The 27,604-nt window shown below is 29.2% G+C and overlaps 1 protein-coding gene across 10 annotated transcripts in view; it reads right to left on the bottom strand.

Annotated features, from left to right (window-relative positions):
* NfI (Nuclear factor I) overlaps positions 1–27,604 on the bottom strand; it is a 351,941-nt gene that overhangs the window by 33,412 nt on the left and 290,925 nt on the right. For 7 of the 10 annotated variants that reach the window (XM_014418607.2, XM_014418604.2, XM_014418610.3 and 4 more), the window contains exons 4-6: positions 27,069–27,252; positions 22,525–22,584; positions 4,714–4,809 (exon numbers count right to left, since the gene is read on the bottom strand). In XM_014418607.2, coding sequence (XP_014274093.1) covers positions 4,714–4,809; positions 22,525–22,584; positions 27,069–27,252 — 340 coding nt within the window. The remainder of the gene's footprint in view (positions 1–4,713; positions 4,810–22,524; positions 22,585–27,068; positions 27,253–27,604) is intronic. The other 3 variants (XM_014418605.3, XM_014418608.3, XM_014418609.3) reach the window with 3 other exon arrangements.

Genomic DNA, 27,604 nt, shown 5'->3' on the forward strand with positions numbered 1-27,604 from the left:
AATAAAATATTATTTTATCTTACCCCTTCTGGTATATTTTTACTGATTACAATTTTTTTAAAAGAATTTTATTACTATTTCTTGTAAGGTTTAAATTGAATTTGAAAAAGGTTTAATAAATTTGCAAATGGAACAAACACTTCCAGCTTGAAAAGTTAAATATTAAATGGAAAGCAAATACAAATAGAAATGTTTAATATTGAATTAAAATAACATTAAATTTACTATATCACTGTATATTTCTACTTACATAAAAACTAATAAAATAAAGTAAATAACAATACACTAATTTTATAACAATTAAAGATCATGCAGCTCAAAATCTTGTATATTTTAAAGTAGTACCCCATCCATGCATCCTCTCTTATATGAACTATTTACTAGTAAAAAAGAATAGGGTCAGTCATTATTAGAAGGAACACACACACATACGCGCACACGCGCACACACACACGCACACACACACACACACACACTAAATAGTAAAATTGTAACTTGGTCTAAAAACCCATGTATTGCATTATGACTTAGTAATAAATCTGTCAGACTACAGCCTAGAAGGTTTAAATTGATATATTGTCTATTGACCTATCATTACTTTAGGGAGACAGTGTGTTCAGTACTGTGCTCTAGCCATCAGATTTACTTCTAGGCTAATTTCAGTAATTAGTTTTTAAGCATTGGGGGAGGGGATCCGAGAATATTTGGTATATATAAATAAATGCGTTGCCAAACCATAGTTCCAATAACATTAAACTCAAAAGAATGTCTGTTCATTCAGTTTAATATAACAGTTTAAACAAAAAAGATTGAATGGAAAAGGATACAAATAAATAATTATTGATAATATGTGATTAAAATATAGTAATTATTTTGAAATATGTGATGATTGTTATTTATAGTAAAAATACCATGAATGATAATTACAAAATCTGCAAAAAATGTGTGACTGTTTTAAAAAATATTTAAAGGTCAATAGTAAAATGGGGTCACCAGGCTTTTTTAAGATGTTCTAATTCATATAACCCTCCCTTAATGCCAAAACACGAAAGATATCATAAGTTTATCACTTTATTTATTTATTGCAATTTTTTTGTTACAGAAAGAACATTCACAATACTTGATTTTTTTCTGTTTAGTTTTGCTGGAGTTATTTATTTTAGATTATGTTAATATATGAGTTACATAATATACTGTAAACAAAGAGTAACAAATCAAATTATGGTTTTAATTTTTTATAAATAATTTTCCTGACTAAAATGAATGCAGTTTCTCTGGATAAATTTTTTCTGGTGTGTCATTTTTAAGTATATATGTGTGTGTTGTGTATATTATAAAAAAATAAATGTTGTATACCAATTTTGAAACAATAATCAAAACAATAAGTGGTTGTGATTTATTTTATAAATCATGTAGGAATTGTATTGTAGGGATATGTCAATTAAAACAGCAATCTATAAATGGGTACTAATGTTATGATTATTGGTTAAAGTTGAGTTATTGATTTATATTTAATATTTCATATATATAGTTATGTGTTAATGTAGATTCATGATATCTTATAAAATTTTCATTTCTTGATTTATTGAAATTATAAAAAACATAATTATTCCATGATATTGCTTGTTTATTAATAATATATGGAATCTTTTCATACTATTTCTGCTGGAAATATTTTTGTGGTTAGTAGAAAATTTAGATTATTTTATAAGAACAGTGAGAACCTAAACTCATTAATGATGCACAAATAAATATTAATATTGTTTAGTATTAGGCTGTTAAAAATGAAAGCAACATTTAATTAAATTAATTTTTAGTACTTGGTACAAAAATCAATTTTTTTTTTATTAATACAGTAATTAAAAAAAAAAAACTGCTGGAAGTAATAATAAAATTATCTGAAAATCAAATGTTATATATTTTTTCTCAACTCTAGCCAATAAAAATCATGACTGACTGACTATATGCAATGTTGATTTGCAGATATAGTGACGTATAGAATAATAGTATATCCTTGTAAAGAATAAAATTACAGTGAATTTCAGATTATCAGCTGGTTGGTTGGTCCACGATATGGATAATCCGCGGCGACATAAACAAAAAAAAAAAATATGTTTTTTAAGTACTCCAGAAACGGTGAAGCTAACAGAATCATGGGTTAGGTTTTTGAAATAAAATTGTCAACTAAAAGGAAGAACGTTGTTTTAACAATTCAAAGAAAATGTTGTCAATTATACAAAAAATTGAAACTAGTATTTGAAAGAGTGTTTTGATTATGGAATCAGTAAAAGTACATTGCGGGACATTTATAAGAAAATGGACAAATTGATTATATTAGCTTGAAATAAAAAAGTGAAAAAAAGAAAGTTAATGAGGGTTTAACATACGAGAAGCTTGATGAAGAAATACTTGAATGGGTAGGTCAAACTTCGAAGCAAAAAACGAATATCATAGCTTCTATAATTGCCAAGATTTTTTTCGAACTTTTCAGTTTACAAGGAGAGTTCGTTGTTCTCCAGATATGCTTTGCAGGTTGAAGCAGCGTCACGTCATTCGTGGTAAAAAGACAACACAACGAAAAGCTGAGCAGTCACCAACATTTTGAGGATAATTTTAAGGTCAAGTTTGAGTAGTTCTTTTCTGAAAATGGTTGATAAGATTTACAATGAGGTTTAATCAAGAGAGAAAATGTTTACGAACACATTTACCCCCTTTTGAATCACAACGCAAGGTAGCTATAGGTAGGATACTGTGGCGTAGCGTGGGTGGCAGCTGCCCGGGGTGGAGGAAATTTTCTGTCTAATACAGTAATTCTAAAGAAGTTTTAGGCAAGAACAATCATATTTATAATTTATATTTATAATATTTATTGTATAGGTAACAAATAAAATTTTGATTTGTGGAAAGCGTCGGTTCAGTACAAGCTAAAATTAGCTATTATCGGGAAAAAAACTCAATCATTTAAAGGTAGCATTGAAAAATATACCTATAATTTATAGCACAGAAAAATAAAATCACTCGCGCGCCTCCTCACACCTCTGGAAAGTGAAGAAAAAACTATTTTTCTTGAAAAGTTGTTTCCATTATATATAAATATAACTGGAAATTTTATTATTATGGCTTTAATTTAAAAATGAATTGAATTTCAAAATTTAAGTTATGTTTATGTAGATAAACATTTTTGATCATATATATAAAATTAACCTGTAATAAAGGTTTATTACCCAAAAATTCAAAATTCTGCAAAAATTCCTAGATTCGCTCCTGCTCAAGATCGGTTCGAAAAGAACTTTATTCCGCAGGTTAGAGAGTATCTCAGAACGAAATATGACCATTAAGGTTTGTGCTGCTCATTCAGAATGGTATATGGCACCCTGCAGAAGTTTTAAAATCAGAAGCTGTACAAATCATTGGAAATATTTCACCACCAAATGTGCGGCTGCTCTCTTTCAGCTCATGGATTTGGGTAAAATAGGCTCAACAAAGACGATTAATGGTTCAAAAGAACAGGAAGTAATCAGTATATGTAGAAAAAATCCCATAAAAATATCACTATGGAGACCCAAAACGTGGATATGTCTGGAATTGGGATATACAAATATTGTTGTTATAATACTGCAGGACATAACATATAATGCATTCCCACTAATGCTCTAATAATAGAGTTGAAGTTGTACAGGACTTATTTGTAGGTGTACTTGCTACAACTTTCTCCAGTTTTTAAAAACTATATTGTTAGTACAATATTCACACAAGGTATGAAAAAGCCTTCATGCTATATGCTCTAACATGTTTATCAAATACTGAGTATGAACTGACAGAAGAAATGATCCATGAAGGACTCTATATTCATGGAACAGGTTTCCTAAAAACCTGCATTGCTTCAGGACATTGGGTTTATATCTGAATATGTTATAACTGAAGTTGACACAAACTGAGATACTGTTTTTGGGAATAGATCGATACAAGCCCTTCATAAGTTGTATTCCATAGTCAATCAAATGATCAGGTGGTTTTTTGGTGTGAAAATTCAACCCTATGACTAAGTACAGACCCAATTGTATTATATGAAGATAATGATATGAATAGAAAAAAAAAGACAAAAACATAGATATATGAATTGCCATATCGTCTTCTAGAGAGATATCAGTAATAATTATTTAAATTTTATTTTTTAAAGCGAAGTTGATAGTATTGCTTTTTACTATAGCATTTTTGAACATGCTTTCATCAGATAATTAATATTATTATAGTTTATCTAAAATAAAACATAAGGATTTTTAGACTTTTGAGCAATTAGTTTAGTTAAGGCTTAAAAGTAAAACTATTTAGCTGAAGTTTTTTGTATAAGGAATAAATACACTCTTACCAGGCATAAGCAAACTCTTAGCTTCAGTATTATTTTTATACTTAGTTAGGTATGGCAAATTTTTACTGTGCCACACCCAACATGAAAATTATTTGAATCAGTGTAGTTATACAATAATTCTTTATTTCCATGGCATAGGTAACTTTATAAACAATGAACTTAAAGAAATGTTTAGGGTTTGATCTTAATAGTAAATTTGCAGTTGTACTTTACTATCATAAAAGTATATTCATTTAATTTATGTGCTGTAAAGATATATCATTGTTCACCAAATGTTGATCTGATAAATAAATTAACATAAGTGAATAACTTCATCTACTTCTGTCTTGTTCTAATTAAATTACCTTTTGACAGTCTCCATAGTTCCTTAGAGGAGAAGACTCCAGTTGCGAGTATCGTGTCATTACAGATGACACCATTGTACGGGTTGTGGGAATATCCTACAAAATAATGAACTTAGTTATATGGTGGAGCAAATCTACCTAGACACTATACTTGTGAAGCGTTTTCAATATATCCAGACATTCCTACACTTTAAAAATCTGAGATACTATGTTTCAGAAAAAATTGAAAACAAAAATCTTAAAATATTTTGTAAACTCATAAAATGTAATTTCTGTTCTTTAAAATATTATCCAGAGAATGCATGTGTTTATTAATAATATAAAAATAATTAATGTGATATCTTTAGGAATCAATTGGTGATCATGCTGTACTATCTGCCTGTTGTTTATTAATAAATTTTACATGAAAACTATATTTAGTTTAATCATAACCAATATCTCATAATTAATAATTAATTATATTATTATATAGAATAATGCAAGCTACTGAAAAAAAAAACATACCTTTTCTAAATAAATACAAATCATGTTATTACTCATTTCCTGTAAAACAAAAATATTGCTGATTGCCCTATACCAAAGATGTCAACTAATCGGTCAGACAATATTTACTATTCTGTTTTCTGAATGAAACTTCAGAAATACACACTGATCCATCAACTGAATTCTGTACTTCGACGCAGAAAAATTATATTTGTATAATTATAAATAGGTTGGGTTTTTTAATTTTATAAATTTTAAAATTCCTAAATATGAAAGTTAAAGTAAATTTAAGTTAGTTTACTAATGATGCAATTACTACTAATAAGAAATGCTAAGATTGAAACCAACATCTAGAACATTTGAATATTCAATTATTCCAATCAATGATAAATCCCACAAAAGTACAATTTCATCTTATTAATTTAGGTAAAATATAATCAAATATAGGGTGATTAATAATTATATTCATTCAGGGCCGTCTTCAACCAAGTGGGGGCCAGAGGCATTTTAAGACATGGAAACGCTTCAGATTAGAGATGGGACTCTTCAAATGATATTTTGAACATTGGCTTGTAAACAATATACTAATTAAAATTATTAATTTATTTAGTATTTAAAAGGTAAAAAACATGAAAAAGAAAAATTAAAGATTTACAAGAGATAATTTTCTTGATTTTTGATTAGTAAAATCATGAATTATATCTTAAAAGTCAATTTATTTTAGTACATCAATTTCTATCTACATCATTGATAAAGTGTTAAATTTTTTTTTGAAATAAGCATTCTTGGTAGTTCGTTCTTGATATGTTTTAATATACTATCACAGAAGTAAGGGGTCCCAGTGGGTCTATGTGGTAAGGATGGTATTGCTCAAGGCAACTACTGAAGAAATTTTTTTCCATCTTTATAGAGAGTTCTGTAACTTCTAATAGTACACACTGTGATTGTGAACTAAATTAAATTGTTACAGAATAGTAATTATAAGAGTTAGGAGTCCCCATGAGTTGCAAGGCATATTGTGTAAAGATTAATTTCTCAATCTATAGACCTCTGTGGACCATTAAGCCAGAAATTGTTCCATGTACTGACCATCACTCCCGATGCATGACGAAGGGGCGGTCCCCCGCCAGGAAAATATTTAAAAGTTATGGTTTTCTACAGTGCTATTTGATATACTTTTATAAAGAGTTTAACTGTAAACACCTTTCGACTTACTCTCAAACATTAGGAAAGGTTGACAATAAAACAGTTCTAAGCTTACCACAAAATATGTGTGGTACTGGAACCTAGGCGCTAAAATTTATAATTATGCTGTCATTAGAATGTTATGGAAAAAAAAATCGATTGTACCTCAAATAGGAGTAGATAACAAACCAGTAAACGTTTTTTCAATTGAGGTATTACTGAGGGCTAAAATGCACAAACTCTAGATTATATATATATATATATATAATATATACACAGCTAAATGAGTAGATATATCTAGCTGGTTAGATATATTGTACTTATAGGTCAAATACCTATTAATGACGAAGACACATAGCTCTTATTCATTACTTTATTACTCACATTTATCTTATTCACTTTTATTACTAATTAACAAAATTTGGAAACGGTATTACAGTTTATTAATACATTGACTCTTTAAATACACGTATTATCAAAACAATCTGTGAATGAAAATACGATGATGTGTAAATATTATAAAATATGGGAAGAAAATTATAAATTCATAATAAAATTATAAAAAGATAATTTTATTTGTACTTGCGACTATATATTAGCTATTGAGAGGTATTAAAGGTTAGAAAATAAGGATACGTATATAGGAACTCAAAGGTCAGCCTTTAAAAACTTCATAACTCACAAACAACAAGTTTGCGATCTGTTAAAATCAGTAAACAGTACAATTACAACTTAAAATTATAAAAATATTGAAAATAACTAATTTTAACAATATGGACTATGAGTATTACTATGAATATGGGATGATTTGGTTTACAAAATTATGTTTGGTGAACCTCTATTTCAGAAAAGTTTATTTAATTTAATGCTATAATGTTCAGGGTGTAGGGCTTCTGAACCACTCTGGATTAAAACAATTAGCATATCAATACTTTTTCATATTCATTGTAAATAATATTTCCAATCCAATACCTATAGAGCTAGTGGGTTTTTCTAATACGTCTTCACCTATGGTCCTTTAACGCGACCTATTTTAACTGATGTCCCTGTCATCGATCAATTCCAATTTTTCTTTTTCCATATGAACCAAATCAAATATCTGAACTATCTGGTGCCACCACCATTAAATCCAAAATTAAAAAATGTTAAAGAAACTTTCGCTTGCATTGATGTGGCCGAGGAATGGATGTGAGTCTAATCTGACTTAGAACTTGACTCTCCGTGAACATTTGATTGGTGATGTGTGGAGGAAGGGTGTTTTGACGTTTGAGAACCTACTTCAAACAGTGAAAATTGAGATAAAACATTATTCAAACAAAGAGGTTGTTATACTCAAGATTGATTATAAACGCTATTTAGAGTAATAAGTTTTAAAAAATGTTTTACGAAAAGAGTAAATTTCAGGTAATGCACCTTAGTACTTAGCTATAATTTTCTCCAAGAAGTTGGGTAACTGGTCAAAATTACTGGGAAGTTTTAGATTTTAAAATTACCTGATATAGTAATTTGAAACACTACTATTCATTAATAAGAGTTTATAAAAGAAACAAACATGAGGTTTTATGGATTTTTAATTACAACATAAAAACATTTTAAACTTAAAATTCATACCATATTTTTCCAATGGTAATTGGTTTTTTATTCGGTCAAATCAGTTACTCTTGTGTCTATTTTATTCATATATCATCAAAATTGAGGTGTGAAAGTTGTAACTATTTCCATTTTTGATAAAAAAGAACGTGGTATTAAAAACATAAAATCATACAAGTTCAATCTATTACATTTCCAAAGAATATTTATTGACAAATCTTTCGTAGATTTATTGATACGGTGGTTCTGAAAATTTTACTAAAGTTTCAGAAAAAATATTAAAATAAACGAAAATAAAGCAATAAAGGCCACCCAGAAGCATACGAGTCAGTCCAGGGTACTATTTCTCCCTTAATATTAATTAGTTTCCTATTATTGGGCGAGTTACAAATTTTAAAAATACATAACTCCAATGAAATTAATTCAATGACTAGATTTTAAAAAAACCTTAGTTAATTGACCTAATTCCATTTGGAGTTGTTTTCTATTTTAAAACTTTAGTTTGGAGTTCTACCAATGGGTAGATTCTTCAGATGTCTATATCATGTCATTGTAGTGTAACTTCCAAAACATTTGCTTGTTGTATATTTTTAATAAAGTTGTAAAGATCAATAAATAAATTAAAAAAAAAAAAAAACTTGTTATATATTTAAAATTCGAAACTAACCCAACAATACTAGAGCAGATCAACGAAACGTCCTATATACACATAAATAAATTAAACACAATTGTGTTTAACCTGAAGGCAGATAGGATAAAAAAATTTTAAAATAGTGGATTGAGAAAAAAAAGTTATTTAATTAATATTAGCAGAGGATGACGGATGCCGCTATTCTGGACTCACTGGGAATCCTACATCATCATTTGTATTAGATTTTGGTTGAGTATTGTCAACTCTATGAGTCGAAGAGGGGAAAATAAAGTATTCAACTGTCAACAACTATTAGAGTGATCAGCATGCTGTGTATTAGCATTTTTTTTAGTTCCTCCTTCTCTAGAGTCCATTAACTTTAAATGATTTTAAATATTTGGCTATAGTTGTACCTGACAAGAAAAAAAACAAACTATTATTTCTTACTAAAAACTTGATAGAATTTTCCCTAAAGTTTAAAATGCCTCAGAACTCCAAGTTTGATTTATACTACTTTTGAACAACTCGGATCATCAACACGTTATTTTGTCGCTTTTAAGGAAAATTCGTTCCTGTAGATATGAGCTATCGGGAGTCCAAATTTCGGGTGATTAGATATTGAAATTTAGTTTCCTTAAATTCTAATTATCATTCAAATACGTTTCACGGTAAATAAGATACAAATTTTTAACAATCCGAAAACATTGCTCAAATGGCTGCGAATTTAATGGTTTTATTGGAATTAGCTGTGAAGCTGAGGTAAATTGAATATTGAGGCAAGGAATTGGTAGTATAAGAAGGAAGATATATTAGGAATGGTTTAATTAGACTGGCAACGCTAAGATGACTATCTCATGTGTTCTTCAGTGAATCCACCCTCCACTGATCTCCCCAGCCCCATTATAGCATCAGTAGCTTCGCTCGCTTCCAAAACAGAGCAGCTCCTAATAACCCGCTTTTATTACGTATTATCAATGATACCATGATTCAAAGTTTGGATAAAATAAATAATGTACCAGAACTTTGAAATCGCATGAGGTTTGAACATTTACGCCTCGGATTTTCGTGATTTTTTTGTATATTAGTAATACCCATTAAACATATAAGTTTTTAGTACAGATTTTTCAAAAACGGCGGCCTATACTTCTATTACAAGAGCCGGGAAGAAAAAAATGCAGTTATTTTACCCCAATTTTTCATTACTTTAATGAAAAGTATGTATAATTGCTAGTCAAAATTGATGAGTATATGTAGGGGGATTAAAAATGGCGGCTGTTAAAAAAATTTAAAAAAATACACAATTTTTTCATTCGGAGCTCTATATCTTAAAAACTACGAACAACACTAGAAAATCTAAGAGAACATTATTTAAAGAAGAGTAAATTTGCTGAAATATTAGTCCTAAAAGAGCTATTTACGTCCAATAGTTCTCGAGATATCGCTTTTTAAAAAGCAAAATTTCCTAAAAATCTACTGAAAGATTAGTAGTTAATTTATTTTGAGAAATCTATATCTCAGGAACGTACAGATGTCTATTAGCACCGACATTAAAGCTAATTTAATGGACTATAAAGAAGTTTGTGACCTTTACCTTCGTAGGAATAGTAGTTTTCATGATATTTGCAAAAATAAATTGATTTATAGTTGTTCGGACAATACATTTGATTTATGAAAAACTTTATTTCAGAAACTATTGGACGTACCGATGTCTACCAGCGCTCAAATTAAAGCTAGGTAAATTGACTACAAAATAGTTAATAATGTTTATCTTTGTAGGAGTAGTAGTTTTTATGATATTTGACAAAATAAACTCACAAAATGTTAATTTATAGTTGTTCGTATAAAATGTTGGATTTTTGAAAAAATATATCTCTAGATCCATAAGACAAGACGCACATATATCAGCCAACACTCAAAATAAAGGAAATTTAACTTCTACTTTATAGTAAGTAAAGTTTATGACACTTATCTTCGTAGGGGTAGTAGTTTTTATGATGTTCACATATGAATATAAATTTGGCAAATGAAAATTTGTCCGAATAACTATAAATCAATTTATTTTAGCATATTTCATGTAAACTATTACTCCTACGAAGATAAACATAATAGACTACTTTATAGCTCATTAAACTAGCTTTAATTTGAGTGCTAATAGACATCTGTACGTCAAATGGTTTTTGAGATATAAATTTTTCAAAATAAATTCACTAACTACTGATCTTTTAGTACGTCCCAAACAATATTTTTATGAAATGTTGCTTTTTAAAAAGCTATATCTCGAAAACTATTTAACGTAAATAACTCTATTAGGGCTCATACTTTAGGAAAATTACTCTTCTTTTAATGACGTCCTCTTAGGTTTTCTTGTGTTGTTCCTACTTTTAATGATATAGAGCTGATAATGAAAAATTAGTTTTTTTTATCGCTTTGAAACAGCCGCCATTTTTTATTCCCTCTACCTATACTTGACAGATTCGTCAATTTTGACTATTAATTATACATAGTTTTCATTAAAGTAATCAAAAATTGGGGTGAGATAACTGCCTTTTTTCTCCTCTTGGGCTCTTGTACTATTCCATCGACCATAAATTTAAATAATAATCCTGTCTCTTTTGCCAAAACAGTCAAATACTTAGGAATGACTTTAGACAGCAACTATTATTTAACCACCACATAAATTCGAAATTGGAACACGCAAGAAAAATTCTACATCAAATGTATCCATCCTTTAATAAAAAAATCAAAATTATCCGATAGATATAAATTAATAACATATTAAGCGGTACTTCCTGACCCATCTTGACTTATGCGTGTACGATATAGAGTTTTACTTTTTCAACCAGTATAAAAAAAATACAAGTATTTAAAAAAAATAATGCCTCAGAATCATTAATAACTATCCATATTACACAAGAACATCTAATGTGCATACTGAATTAAATATAAACACCATACATGATTACATATATAAACTGACTCGGAATTTCTTCCAGCCTTGCCCCAACGCATTTAACACTAATCACAGAAATAGGAAATTACACTAAAGCTACAACCCGCAGATATAAAAACAAAAGAATTAAGCATATATTAATGTAAACATAAATCATGATATGCATTTCATGCTACCCAATGAATTGTATTTATTCTATCCTGTGGTTAGTATTCTGTTTTAATTCATTAATGTTTTGTTTTTTCCCCTTCGGTTTGTTTTACCAAATGTAAAATAGAGAAGTTTGTAAAGTGTAATTAGTATTAAAATTGTATAAGGGGGTATCCTAAAAGAAATAGTAAATATTATATATTTATGCAATAAATATATATATAAAAAATAGATTTTTCAAAATTACTAAACAGCTGTTTCACATTTCTAATAATCATTTGGATCACGAAAAATGATCTAAGATTTACAATAGATTGTGCTATAAGGATGATTGATAGCTCATTTTAAAGCATATTACATTGTTCTTTTGATATATAACATGACAGTCTAAAAATAAATAATTTTTTTTTACTTGTAATAACAATTTTTAACTTTTGATATCTTACATAAAAAAACAAATATGTATATTATTCAGCCTTATATTGGTTATATTCAAGTCAAATTTCAAGATGGAGAAATGGTGGAATCACGAGTGAATAAAAACCAGATGATAAGGGGTGTATGTGTATAATATAATAAGTATGTGGTTAAGTATTCTCGGATATGAACCAACTTGCTGAGAAGTATTTAGAATAAAGTTCTTGCAATAGATATCGGGTAACGCTCCCTAAATTCGAAATTTTTCATCCGAACTGCATAAAAAAATTAATAATTTGTCTGGACCTAAGTGAAAACTATATAATGACTATAACTAGTAATATATGTTATTTATATAATAATGTTGAAAAAATACAACGATTTAAAAAAAACTAATTTTGAATTTATAGATTTGAAAAATACACCATAAAAAGCGAAAAAAGTTCCGCTAAGTATTATGCATACGCAAATGAGCAACGCAATTAATAGATATCCAAAGGCGATTCACAAATACAGCAAACATTAACAAAAAAATTTTTTTGTGTGAAAACTAGGGGAGAGGGGAGAGGGGAGAGGAGAAGAGGAAATTTCCTCTTAAAGTAACCACTGAGGAAAACAACTCAGAGGAAGAATGTGTAAAAAAGTTAAAAAATACAAAAAAATATATGGCATAATCCTGTTCTTCGAAAAGGTATTCGTATATCAAGATTTCTGTGAGCAATCTGATTATCTATCCTCCCCCAAAACAGGATTATAACATGTCTTTTCTTATTGCACAAATGATATTCAAAGACTGAGTCTTTGCATGCTACAGATGACAGATTTTCTGCTTTAGAAAACCGAATCTTCACACGCTATATTTTATACAAAATTTCAAATTGATGTTTCTTTTGGGGCTTAATAACATTATATCAACTGATGGTGGTAAAACAAATGTAGGAGAAGGGCGGGTATCCTTGGATATCAAAATTAATGTCAAAACGTAGCAACAACATAAGCTACGTGAGTAAAACTTTGTCCCCCCTCTAAAGTGTTAAAAAAAGAGAGGCGATAAAAATGACCAGAAAAAGAGAAATGAAGGTAACGAAACGAAGAAAAACATTTATTCTTTCCTAAAAAGATCGAGAGACAAATATTTGAGGAAGACTGGACTCCAATGCCATGAGTGCAAAGATTGGGACCAGGAAGATTGTGTTTATATTGATACCCCTTTATTATTAATGTTACTATTGTAATGTTTGTAAGGCAAAAAATATTTAGTTCGCTATTAATAATGTATATGGAGGTATTCAAATGTATTTCTAGGTCGAACCGCCTATCTTTTGTGTTGTTAAAAATTCTAGGTGAAAGTAGTTTTGATATTTTTTTTATCAGTAAATGGAATATGATTAATAATTTCAATTAGTATGACTGAGATAGTACTTAAGTAAGTTTTCAGAGTAAAATGCATACGGAAATGTTCTCGATTATATTTTTATTTGTACTTACTTATTGAGTCCGTGGCTCCCCGATCTTCCCCTTCTTGTTGCGTATCGTAAGCAAACCAATTCATACTTTGTTTTGGTTTCTATTTTTAGACGACATACAAAGGCATTTTTACATTACCTCATTTTTTAAAGCTATATGTACAGGAGTAGGCAGAGGATGGCCTTGGTCTGGTTGAAGGGCGAAATGGGCTTATAAATACGGAGAAAGAGAGGGAAGTGATAGGTCCGTTCAAAAAGGGTTTAGCAAGGGGCACTAATGGGAGTGGCTGGCTGAGGGTGAACCAGCAAATGACTTACCAAAGGATTTGCAGGCGGGTATCTAAACTGTTGCCAAGATAGCCGCCTCAAGCATTTAGCTCCTTATCCCAATCTCCATTATCTCCTTCCATTTCCCTTATATTTATGTCTCCTTCCCTGACTATTTCCCCTTACCTCTAATTTACCCCCCTCCTTCCACATTCCGAAACATACTTCCGTTTTTTTCCCTTGTTTTTCTACCGGCAATAATGTAAAACGGTACTCGAGCCAGATTTCTGATTCCGCAATTCGTTTTACATAACTACCTTCTTCGTCAAGGGATAAATCCGAAATTTCGAATCCTTCTTTATCCTTAGAAGTACTTGATAATTTTGGTCAATGATTATGAGAAATAAATGACGATACCGTATAATTGAAACTGAATATAGCTATGCTTCTAGGGAAAGCACTACTTTGAAAAACGACTGAGAGATAATAATTAGAGTGCGGATTACACATAGTAAATTAATCAATTTCTACTCAAGAGTAGAAATAATCTGATTTTTGGATGTTTTCCTCTGTGTATATGTTTTTTTTTTGTTTTTTTTTTACTCAAGTCTTCTACTAAAGACTTGTACCGTTCCAGAGAGGGAATATCAAGTTTTATTTTCCACTGCCAATGCCAAAAAATAAGGTGGAATTCGAAGCAACAACGTTCTGAACCAAGCATCACGTCCTCATTTTTGAATGTTAATTGATGTAAAAATACATAATATATATTTAAAAATGATTGGTCTTTCGAAACATTTTTTTTGGGATGATATTTACGTGGGTGGGTATGGTTCTCAAATATAAAAACATACGTAGCATTAAAATAATTTTATACATTTTTGTCATGGGCATATTTCTTTAAAAAAAAAACTTGCATTCATAAAAACAATCATTAAATTACATTTAATATTTTCTTTACTAATTTAAAACCGTATACAACAAAGAGATTAAAAAAATAATATATAAAAGCATATCTAGGAAGAAATGGGTCAACCATAAGTTAATTACTGTCGACATTCTATTATTGTACAAAGTAATTTAATCCAGGGCTGCTAGAAATTGTCTCTAACAGCATTTATTGATAATCAATAACTTCTCTATAAACTGAATCACCTGAAAGGATTGAACGACACGGGATAACTCGTAGTTTGCGTCATAGCCTAAGACGCCGACTACGGGTGATCTCTTATTTCCTGAAATGCCTACGAGTCCGTTAGCTTGTCATATTTGTTAAGTTTTAATAAATTATCGCGGCAATTAACGTGTTAATTATGATTAGAGATAAAAATCCTCTTTAAAAAAAAACTAAACAAAAATAGATAAATGAACAAATAACTGTAAGAAGTTCGAGTCGGTAGATTTCAATTTACTCTAATCCACTAGTAATATTTAAAGAGAGAGACAAATGCCGACGTTTTAATCACTCACAATTAAAGCATAATTATTTGATATCAGGCAACACTTAATCAGTGGAGATGCTTTAACTTTTTACTAAGTTGTATATCAAATTAGGCCTGTTGAAGGGAAGTTTTCTTACTTGAATTAATGGGAAAATATATAGGCGAAGCTCCAGCAATTAGGAAAATAGCTGCTATTCATAAATTGGGTTTAGAACGGTAGTAATGATAATGGATTAAAGCGGGAACAAATCTCACTTCATCAGAACTTAAACACTTAATTAAGTTAGGCTGTTAAGTTCAGATGGGCTTTTTTTTAAAGATTAGCATATTATTGAAAGGGACGATATGAAGGAAGTATAGGGACATACTATGCTAATCTTTAAATGAATATAATAATAATCATTATATTTTTTTAAAGATTAGCATGTTATTGAATGGGACATACTTCCCTCATTTCGTATTCCAAATAATAATGACGTTTGGGGCTAAATTAAACTTCTTAGTATCGGTAAACTAAAAAATGTACTCTAATAAAGTGATCGAAATATGTATTTGTTCATTTTTTACTTAAATATGTAATAAAAATATAGAAATATTCATTATAAACAAAATAAAAAATGCAGAAATTAAACTTAAAATATCCTAAAATAAGCCAAATAGCGTGTAAAACATTCTAATTTGTTAAAAGAACGTTTAAAAAAAAAAATTAGATTTAATTGGAAAAATTATATTAATTCTCCGTCTTCATCTTTCTCATCAATAAGTTTGCAAGTTTGATGCATCTTAAAGTTTCCAAATAAATATTGTTGACGACTGTGTCGCAAAATCGATCTAGCGAACGATCGTTCAACGTCCATAGACGTAATTGGTGCATACATTACTTGAAAGCAATAAAATTGCTAGGACTGAGTCCAATAATCTTCATACATTCCTCTCCAAAGCAGGAGTTCCCTGATTATTTTCTTTTAATGTCGAATTATCTATTTTGTGGATGGGGATCTGCTTCTACAAAAACCTGGTATAAATCGATATAATTTAACTTGCAGCAGATTTTTTTTTAATTTGCACAATTTTCACCTTCAAAGAACGTTGATTGAAATTTTTTTCATACCAAAATAATATAAAACTTGGTTGTCGCGCTTTGAATGGTTTGGTTGGTTCATCTGAAAAATCTCCGATGTATTTAGCAACTATTTTTATTTTATTTTTGCAAAAGATTCTATTTAACCATCTCAATCATATTGAGGCAATGATAAGATTTGAAATAGAAAATACAGGAGGTTAAGTGAAATTAATTATGATTGTAAGTTTAACCCGTTGAACCCACGTAAAAGTAAAGGTCGGGATTAGATTTAATTGTTAACTTTCATAAAATAATGTTTATATTAGGGTTTACGAAACATTATTGATGCCTTTCTGTATAGTTATTTTTATATATGATCTGATATTTTTTTAATTAAAAAAAAAATCGTTTGGAGTAAAATAAAAAATCCATATGAAAAGGGAAAATATTATAATTACATATAAATATAATATAAAATAAATAGAAAAAAAAAAAAAAAAGTTAATAAAACCATTAAAATATACATCATTAAATGAGCTGTAGAAAAAAATATATATGAAAAGATAAAAATCTCATCTCTAGAATTAATTCCATCTTACGGACCGATTTAAATGCACATATGTATGGAGTCAATCTGAAATTTACTAAAATAAAAATGTGAAGGAGGCAAAAACCATCCTCATTCTTAAAAATCAAACATCTCTTTCATGAGAAACCAGATCTGTATCACTATTGGGTTTTTAATATTTCTTTGGAAAATAATTCGATTCCAAGATATATTTATTCCCGAGGTTGTCTCCTCTAATTGACTATTTGTAAAACTGTTATATGTTTAATAGACCAGTTTTTAATTGAAGTTACCACATCTTTGTTGATCTATATGTATAGATATTCTTGTCCAAACCAAAATATTAATTAATTAACAACAAATAATTAGGAGACTGATTAGTGGCGTAGGGAGTAATACTGAGAAGTGAGAAATCTCGTAAGCCAAGCGGCATCGTCTCATTGGGAGGAAAGAGAAAAATATCGTATCGTTTCTCAATTTTTTAAAATTTATTACTTTTCAAATAAATCAAATATAATTAACCGTCGGTGTAAATTATGTTATAAATATTAGATTTTTTTAAACTTAAAATATATTGTATACACCAGTTGAATCTAATCAACATGATGAATAAAAATTAATCCCTTCTAAATTTATTAAAAATCATTCATTCTTGTGACTTTTCATTTGAGTCACAATTTGATGCGACACTTAATTTACGGGGCAGGGTATACAATACCCGCAATACCGATGAGAGACAAGGGTTTCGTTATGAAGATTGGCATTGATTTTTTTTTTACTATTTTATTAATGACCTACAAAGAAATATTGCATTTAGGAATTATGCAAATATTTAGTAATTACCTTTTATTATCATACAAATAATCGTTTTGTTCATATAAACAACGTCATTAAATCCAGACGCGCAAAGAGGTATTTTATTAGGAAATCATTCTAAATCGTATAACAGATATTTGGCAACTTAGATCCAAAAGACGAAGTTTTCAGAAATACTGGCGTGGAAAAAATTATTTTACGAATCTGATCTTTCGATAAGGATTTTTTTTCATTATATCCAATATTAATCGACATGAAATATTTAAATTTTACAATTGCATCATGTATTTGGATGATAAAGTGAAAAACACTTTCCATAGAATGTTACATAAAACCAGCTTTATCTTACCTCACAACGTTTCGTAGTTTTTTCCTCATCTTCAGGTAATCTAATCCCTTATGGTTAGTTTTATCCATTTCTTACTAGAAATGTTGTCGTAAACGTTACTAATTTATATAATTTTACAATATTATTTTTGACGATTTATAACAATTATTTCTAACATTGTAAGATCATAGAAATTAGTAACTTTAATAGTTAATTGTTAACTTTAATTGTTAGAGGATTGTTAACTTTAACTGTTAGAGGAACCAAATTTTGTCCTTATTATTTCTGAATTGAAAATTCAAAACTCCAGTACAGGAAAGAAAATCTATAATTAAAAAAAATTAGAAATCCATACTGATAATAATAATAATAAAAAAATAGACTTCTAAATTCTTATTTCTTACTTTTAAGTTTTTGATAAGATATATATATTTTTAAAAATGTATTTATTTATTGCTCTAATACTTTTTTAAAACATAGTTCAACCATATTATATCGAAGTCCATTAAAATTATTTACAATGTTTTTTAATTTAAAAAAAAATATTCAAAAAAGTTAAAATAATTATAACTGAACTAAAAATTTATTTATTTACATATTCTATTATTTATTTCTACTGAATTGTATAATTAATTAAAAAATAAATTATATTTTGAAGAAAATTGTTAGAGGAACCAGATTTGTTCCTCATTATTTCTGAATTGAGAATTAAAAAATTCCAGTAGAAGAAAAACAAAAACAAAAATTGAAAATAATTACAAACGCATATTGGATAATATATTTGAGCAATTTGCAATAAAAAAAATAAAACTAATAAAAAAATTACCAAAATTTAATGAGCAATTTTCTCCGATCGGTGTAAATTTCGAAGATGATATTGAAATATTATCCTGCCGACAAATCTGATCAGAAAAAAATACATAGGAAAGTATTCCTAATAATAATTAAGACGGATACTGGTATAGGTTCTGTACCAAGTTATCTTTATCTATTAGCTCGCTGGTGATAAAGGTCGAAACGTATATTTCTAGTCCTTTTGTTATCTATTAGATCCTAATAAAATTATTTGTAAAATTGTAATGTTCGTATTTCATTTTAGTATGTGTTTACCAGTGACCTATAAAGGATTAATCCTCATGGCTCATAAACAGTAACCTTCTATCTGTTGGTAACACTCCATGCAGGCCTGCTTTTAGTCTAGCGAAAATAGAAAAAATAAATTCTAGAGTTTCAAACACATGTCAAAGGTTTTGGTATCTCATAAGAAAAAGTTTTTATCAATTACACAATTTCTTCATAAACTCCAACGCATTTACGAAATGCAATAAAAATCCCCTGCCTCTATCATTAGCATAAGGAAGTTTTCATTCAAAAAGAAAATACGAAATATTCTACTAAAATATTTAAAAAAAACATGTTTTGCTGAACCCTAATGCTGCAGAATCAGGCCGCTGGATAAGCGTGAAGATAAAACAAGAAGTATTTATAATACTGTCTGGCTTAGGCAACTTATTTTTTTTTTTTTTAGAATAAGTAATTCTGTAGGTCAACTTTAAGCTTAACAATCCGCAATGATACTTTCGATAACTCATTTTATTTAGAATTCAGTCTAGATAATTTGATAAGATAAAAATGACCTATAAGAGATGACACAAGTCTAAACAATGAAACTTGGGCTACATATGATTTTTGGTATCCTGAAACCGAAAATGAACTCCTGTTTCTTCTAGCATATACAGGATATTTGAAAATTCATGATATGTAGCGCCAATTATACAGCCAAAAAATCGAGAAAATTTTTCATAGAATTTAGGGACAACCGACCACCTTTGAATTTTCATTGTATCAAAATGACACTAAAATATACCAAAAAATATCACCTGGAATCTACCAAGTCAATTTGAGTTTTAATAAAATATATTCAAACTTATGTAAATAGTTTCGAGATATTTTTTATTCCCTTCAAGTGTATGCTTCCTTGTTATCGTCAGAATAAGAGATGATTCGACTTTCTAAAGATTCCAAAACATTTTAATTTGGTCAAAGTGTGATGATGGTTTAGAGCTGATCTAAGAAAGTGTGAAAAATAAATCCATTTTCTCCGATAACTGAGCAAATTTTAAATTGTTTGTTTTTGTTGGAGAATTATATGTAAGGATTTTTTGGGGGTGAATTTAGTTTTTATTTGATTTTTTTTAAATTAATACTCTACATTATTTTACTTATTTTTAAAAAAATTAATTGAAATGCCTTATCTGCTCATATAATAACACATGTTTACAAAAGAAACAATTTAAATGTTAAATAATAGAAAACTTTGATAGATTTCAAGGAAATAAAACGTCTTTTGGATGTATTTAAGCAATTATAATTATATTGTTTAATTTCTCAACTTAAAATAAATTTGTTTAATTACTCAACTTTGAGTCTCATTTATGGGATTCGCTAAATTTTAGCACAATTTCAATAAAAAATTTAATATTTTTAAAGTTGAAGTTGATTGTTATGTGCCATTGGAATAAAGAAAGGTTTCATTGACTTTTGAACGACAAAAATAGCACTAAATAACATGAGTTTACTAAAAATCCGTACGTGATGGAGTTGGTGGAGCACACCAAAAACGTACAGATCAGATAAAATTATAAAATCAAATTTTCGGTTTAAGACCAGTATCATTTATATATTTTTTTAATTTATAGGAGTTATGGAAAAATCACCCTAAGTTAATAGTACATGAGGCGGGAAGAAAAAAAGGTAGTCATCTCACCCCAATTTTTGATTACTTCAATAAAAACTATGTATAATTACTAATCAAAATTGATGAGTCTGCCAAGTATAGGTAGGGGGATTAAAAAATGGCGGCGTTTTCAAAACCTTAAAAAACCATTGATTTTTCATTCGGAGCTCTATATCTTAAAAACTACCAACAACACTAAAAAATCTAAGAGAACATTATTTGAAGAAGAGTAAATATTCTGAAATACTAGCCTTAAAAGAGCTATTTACGTAAAATAGTTCTCGAGATATAGCTTTTTAAAAAGCTAGATTTCTTAAAAATCTCCTGAAAGATTGGTAGTTAGTCAATTTATTTTGAGAAATCTATATTTCTGGAACTATGTGACATACAGATGTCTATTTGCACTCAAATTAAAGCTAGTTTAATGGACTATAAAGAAATTTATGACTTTTACCTTCGTAGGAATAGTAGTTTTCATGATATTTAATATAAATTGATTTATAGTTGTGCGGGCAATAAATTTGATTTACGAAAAACTTTATTTCAAAAAACCATAGGACGTAATGATGTCTCCCAGCGCTCAAATTAAAGCTAGTTAAATTTACTACAAAATAGTTAATTATGTTTATCTTTGTAGGAGTAGTAGTTTTTATGATATTTAAAAAACTAAACTCACAAAATGTTAATTTATAGTTGTTCGTTTAAACTGTAGGATTTTTGAAAAAAATATATCTCTAGATCCATAAGACGCACATATGTCTGCCAACACTCAAAATAAAGGAAATTTAACTTACTATAAAGTAGCTTATGACACTTATCTTTGTAGGGGTAGTAGTTTTTATGATATTCACATATTAATATAAATTTGGCAAATGAAAATTTGTCCGAACAACTATAAATCAATTTATTTTAGCAAATTTCATGTAAACTATTACTCCTACGAAGATATACATCATAAACTACTTTATAGCTCATTGAACTAGCTTTAATTTGAGTGCTAATAGATAATAATCTGTACGTCAAATGGTTTTTGAGATACAAATTTTTCAAAATAAATTCACTAACTAGTTTTAGTACGTCCCATACAACATTTTTATGAAATGTTGCTTTTTAAATAACTATATCTCGAAAACTATTTAACGTAAATAACTCTATTAGGGCTCATATTTTAGCAAATTTACTCCTTATAGAGATAACTGCCTTTTTTCTCCTCTTGTGCTCTTGTACTACAAGGAATTTTCAGAAATGTTGGAGCCACCGCAGGACTGTCGAAAAGTCAACCATCTTAAAGTTTAAAATTTTTAGTTACTTTCAATATCACAACAAATCGCAAACAACACTGAAAGCCAAAATACTCAAAACATCAAAATATATACTACACATTCACCGGAACGTTAAATTGTCAAAGAGTGTACGGGATTCAAACAGATTAATGAAGGTGAGTGGGCTACAAGCTATTAGTCAATGGTATAGTAAATCTAATGAATTAGTGGAAGTGTGGGCAGTGCCAAGAGCCAACTACTGTGCACATGTCAAGTGGAGGGTGGACCAATCCTACCCTCCTTCTTGTGGCCGAAGAAACGGTTGCAACTCACCGTGCACGGGGGCGTTTAGAGGAAGCTCCAAGTTAATTGTAGCCGGTAAGGAATAAAGCCAAGCGAAGCTGGGGTTAGTGAGGACGTAACAGTTAGGAGGGCACTGGGAGTTATCGCTTCTACCTTGGCTCAGCCTCCAAGATCCTCTCTCGCTAACGCTATCACATAAACCACTTAGTACGTCTGCAACACATCATGTTCTTCTAATAGATGACATTTTTATTATAATCAATAAATAGGCATAGTTAATCCCATCACATCAATTTCATATCCATTTTCTCTCATATTCTTGGAATTATTAATAATGAAGGGAGTGTATGAACTATTGTATTCATAGACTCCTTCCATTCATAAAAACATAATATGACGTTATCATCGACAACTTTATTAACTCTTGATTCCTTTTGCATTCACTACTCCTTAAAAATATTATTAACAGGCTACTTCTATTTTACAATTGAAAACGCGAAAAATCGAAATTCATAAAACTTTGACACTCTTTATCATATCCTTAATGATGAAGCTCTGTTTAAGGGTGATTCTCATACAACGGAAAATTTTCAATTTTCACTTGCAGAAAATTGTTTCCAAAGGTCACTATTCATTCATGTTCAATATAATACGGATTCGGGGATCGTTTATTTCTGATAGACACATGGTCGTTAAGGTTGTGACATTACAGCACTTAAAAGGCAAATGAAACATAAATTTTAAGAAAATTATGTATAATTATAGCAGTGCTTTATTATTTATTATAATTATTTGTTTAAAAAAATTATTTTTATTAAATTATTGTATTTTCACTTCTAGGGAAGGGGCCAGCTCGTGGCTCCTCGCTAGGAACGCACATGGATAGACATTGTACTACTATGTTCGACGTGCAATGAGCACTTCGATTCTCAGTGTAATGGCAAAAACATTTCTCGATAAATTTTTTTTACATTATTCAGGTTTTAATGAAAAACTTGCAAAATTTATTAGTATATCCTACTTCCACTCTTATTCCTTCCACACAAGCCGGCCAGATAGGGAAAAAATTCATGTTAGTCGATTTTGAACTAACATGGTCCCGACTTGATATAGTTAATTTTCTTTTTATTAATTATCTTAAAACTATTAATTCAATATTAAATAACTTCTCAAGTATATTTTGACATTGTCATGGATGTTTACGGATCTTCATTTATCATCGGTTTGGCCGCGTTAAGAGGTGCAAAAATTTCAAATTAAAATTGTATTAGTAGATTTCGTGTTCAAGTTTTGCTTGAAGAATTATTTCAGCAAAGAGCTAACTAAAGAACATTGATTTTTTTTTTTGGAAATGAGTTTTTCGTTCAAAATTAGTACTTGAAAATTGTCCGTTCTTTTAGAATTACCCTTAAACCTCGTTTTTTACATGATATTCTAGCGGATCAGAGATAAAAATTTCCATATGATCAATATCATTGCGGCGACAATCATAAATAATTTTTAGTGATTAGTAATAAGACTGGGAAAACAAAGTATTGAAGTTCGCTTTATCCATAACTGATTTAAAGGAATTATTCCATAATGTTTTAGAGGCAAATTTTATGTTACGTTACTTTTTTTGTCTCTTTAACCATGGTTCATCGGGATATGAACGAAGGTGAATCCAACGTTCTAATGGGGAGGTCATATGTATGTGCTAGAGTCCAACCGTTTCTCCTCCTTCTCTGAGATATCTATCTATTTATCAAATTCAAGTTTAAAACAAGAACATTTACTTTTAATGAAAATTTAATACTAACTATTATTAGTATTTTAAGGTATATGACTTGCAAAATATTAGTAAATTTTCTATGGGCTAGGTAGATGCTAGAGGAGCATACCACCTTCTGAAGATACCTATATAAGCTATCCTATTGTTCAGTATGATAACCGAAAACATGATTTTTTGAATTTATTTTCTAATATTATAATCCTGCTTATGTATATTAATTTACATACCAGCGATGAGAAGAAGAACGAATAATTTATATCTTGCTTTTATTTTTAGCATTGATTTATGTTTATAACATCAAAACAGGTAAATTGTTGAAAACATCCACAGGCTCTAAATATCCATCAATAGCAAGAGATAACGGTTCACAGCAATGTTTATTACAAAAACAAAAACATTATTTGTATTTATAACTAGAATATAAAACAATAAATATCTATGTCCGTGTAAAAAATTAATGAATAACTACTAATGCTTTTTTTTTTTTTTAATTTTTATTTTTACTCTTTATCCTTGCGATTCAAGGACTTTTCGAATAGATTATGAAAGAACCAAACATGTGTTGGTAAATTAAACCAAATTTAAATCAATAAACGCTTCTAGTATAACATGATTGTCTGAGTAATTCCTGTAGAAAAAATAAATTGGAGTGGAACTATATATATATTTTATTATTATATCTATGCTGATTTCAAGTAAGAAAACTGTTATGAAATTAAAATTAATACTTATTATAACACATTTAAACATTTCTGAGTCCAATAAAAAGGACTAATTTAAAAAGAGGAAGATACAGTATGTTTATATTGCACTCTTAAATTAATATAAAACGAATTTTTTTGAAAAATAAAATGAAAAAAATTGTTATGAATTTTAAGATAACTAAATAAACCTATTTTAATAAAATTTGGTGGTATTCATTTGAAAAAAAATATTATATAATAAATATTTTAGAAATTTTTATAAATGAAAATTTTGAAAAGCTTCGATACTCCCTCTGGTAATAGTTATGAAAATACCAAACTATTGGGTTGTAAAATAAGTTCATAGCATTTTTTACTGGCGATTTCAATAAACACTTATTTTTAATCAATTATATATGACCCATTTTGATCTATTACATGTTGCCATCTTTCAGGTAATTTTTTAATTCTGTCCACCCAGAAATTCTCAGATTTTTGTGCAATGAACTCTTTTTTTTCCTTTTTGCAGTCCTCGAGCGAATTAAAGTGTTTCCCGTAAAGAGAGTTTTGAAGGGCCCGAAATAAGTGAAAATCTGTTAGGGAAAGATCATAGCCAAACCCTGCAAAGACACGTGAGGACGGGCGTTATCGTGGTGGAAAAGTATGCCTTTGCGATTATGAGAGACAAATGATTTGTGACACTTGCATGAGGTGTGTTAAGCGTTTCGATATCCCATGCTGTAAAGTGAGGGTTGTCTGTGACCTATGCTTGAATTTTGTCATCATCAACAGTTGAAGGACGACCCGAGCGCTTTGCGTCTTCTAAGTCAAAAATTCCGGTTCTGAACTGAGCAAACCACTTAGGGACGGTGCTTTCTCCTAAGGCATCATCGCCATACACACTGCAAATTTTGTTAAACGTCTGTGCAGCAGATTTTCTTTTTTTGGAAATAAAAAATCATTAGATGACGATAATGAATTTTTTTCTCTTCCATGTTGAGCAAGCAAAATACCACTTAGAGATAAGGAATTTCGGTTGAAACTGATGCAAAAAAGCACCTTAACTAATCCTTTTTTAGAATATGTAAACATCATTGGCAAAGTAAACATAATTTTATCGAGATATAATCCATATAAAAAATGTATCAATGGAAAAACAGACATGAACAGATCTACTCATTAGAGGTTGTTCTGAAGAATATTGCAAGAAGTTGAGGATATCCCTCAGACATTTACTCGATGCCTACATGATTATGTCAGTGCCTCATCGTAAGCTCTAACCAACTAGATGATCTCTTCATCATACAAATGCAAGGGGAAATACCCTTTATCAAATTTAAATGATCCCAAAAAAAAGGAAGCAAAAATTGTGTAGAGTCTTTATTTATTACTTTTTGGTTTTAATTATTTCTTTGACGTTCCATATGACCCCTATTATTAATTGTAAAATACTGGAGCTATTACATTTTCCTATGATACAAGAACAAAATATATAGAAAGGATAATTATTCAATATGTTATTAACTGAAATTAATTGCACACAACTTTATTTGCTTCGGACATTCCAGACGTCAGCATAAATATCCCAGTTTTATATACGCAACTATTCCTTATCGATTTTATTTTATTCAGTTTCCCTGAAAAATTAAATTACAGGAAATATATATTTTCAAATAGTATTACTTTTTGCTGTCCATTCCTAGTACAGGATTTAGTGTATAAAGATATGACTTGTAAAAATAAATGAATAGAAAATGAGACATTGGAAACTGTCGAATAATATTTTATCATATATTGATAAGAATCAGAATTCGGTTGATGGATAGTAAATCGACGAATTGGCATTAATTTATAAATAATAGAAAATTCCTATCTTTAAATGAACCTAAACACAATCCTAAGGAAGTTTTTCCCAAGCTTCCCAACAAATTCCAAAATTTATCTATAATTATGATTTTAATAATTAGTTTGATCAACAATAGGGAAAATTACTATATAAGATAATCAGTGACAACTAGTAAAGAAGGCTTTTGATTATACAAATTCTTCTGGTTAATTGTAACCAAGACATCTGTAACTCTGCCATTTCACCAGCGCCATGAAATATATACTAATATATACCTAGTGCTTTTACGTTTCGTGAATTTATGTTCTCAATTTAAGTCAACACAAGCCTTCCCTGCCCGGTGTGTTCGGAACTTTTGAAGCATAAAGCGAAATGACACAGGCAACTCTTAACTCACCGTGACTGTTGATGTAATTTGCGAGGTAGAGATCCAACTCCCTCACCGACACGTTGATATGGTAAGGGTTGACGCAGAGATTGGGGTGGGCACACTCAGCCGCTTTCTCTAACCTCTCCCCGTCCGTGCTCTCCAGAGGGATCGCCTTGAACAGGATTACCATCACCAGGTCCAACCGCCACACCTGCAAGCGAAAATTTTATAAAATAGATTACAAGGGCTGTGTAGGACTTCAATGGAATTATTTGTCGAACTAAATAAAAAATATAAAGCGTATTGACAATTACGTGTTTTCCAAAATAAAGAGTATTATTAATTATTTGTTCCTAATGCTTTTTTTTATTTTCTTACATCGTTGTCGTATTAGGGCTATGTTTACCAAAAATTAAAAATAATAATTTTTAAAAATTAACAGAAAATGAGGGAGGTGGTCGGGGGTGAGGTCAAAAAGGAACAAAAAATAATTATTTTTTACATTTTATTTTATTTAACAACTATTTTTATTTTTGTTCCTTTTTTATCGTACCACTGACTAT

The sequence above is a fragment of the Halyomorpha halys genome, unplaced genomic scaffold (genome assembly GCF_000696795.3).
Source record: "Halyomorpha halys isolate HHAL.00 unplaced genomic scaffold, Hhal_1.1 Scaffold203.1, whole genome shotgun sequence".
In the NCBI taxonomy this organism is placed as follows: domain Eukaryota; kingdom Metazoa; phylum Arthropoda; class Insecta; order Hemiptera; family Pentatomidae; genus Halyomorpha; species Halyomorpha halys.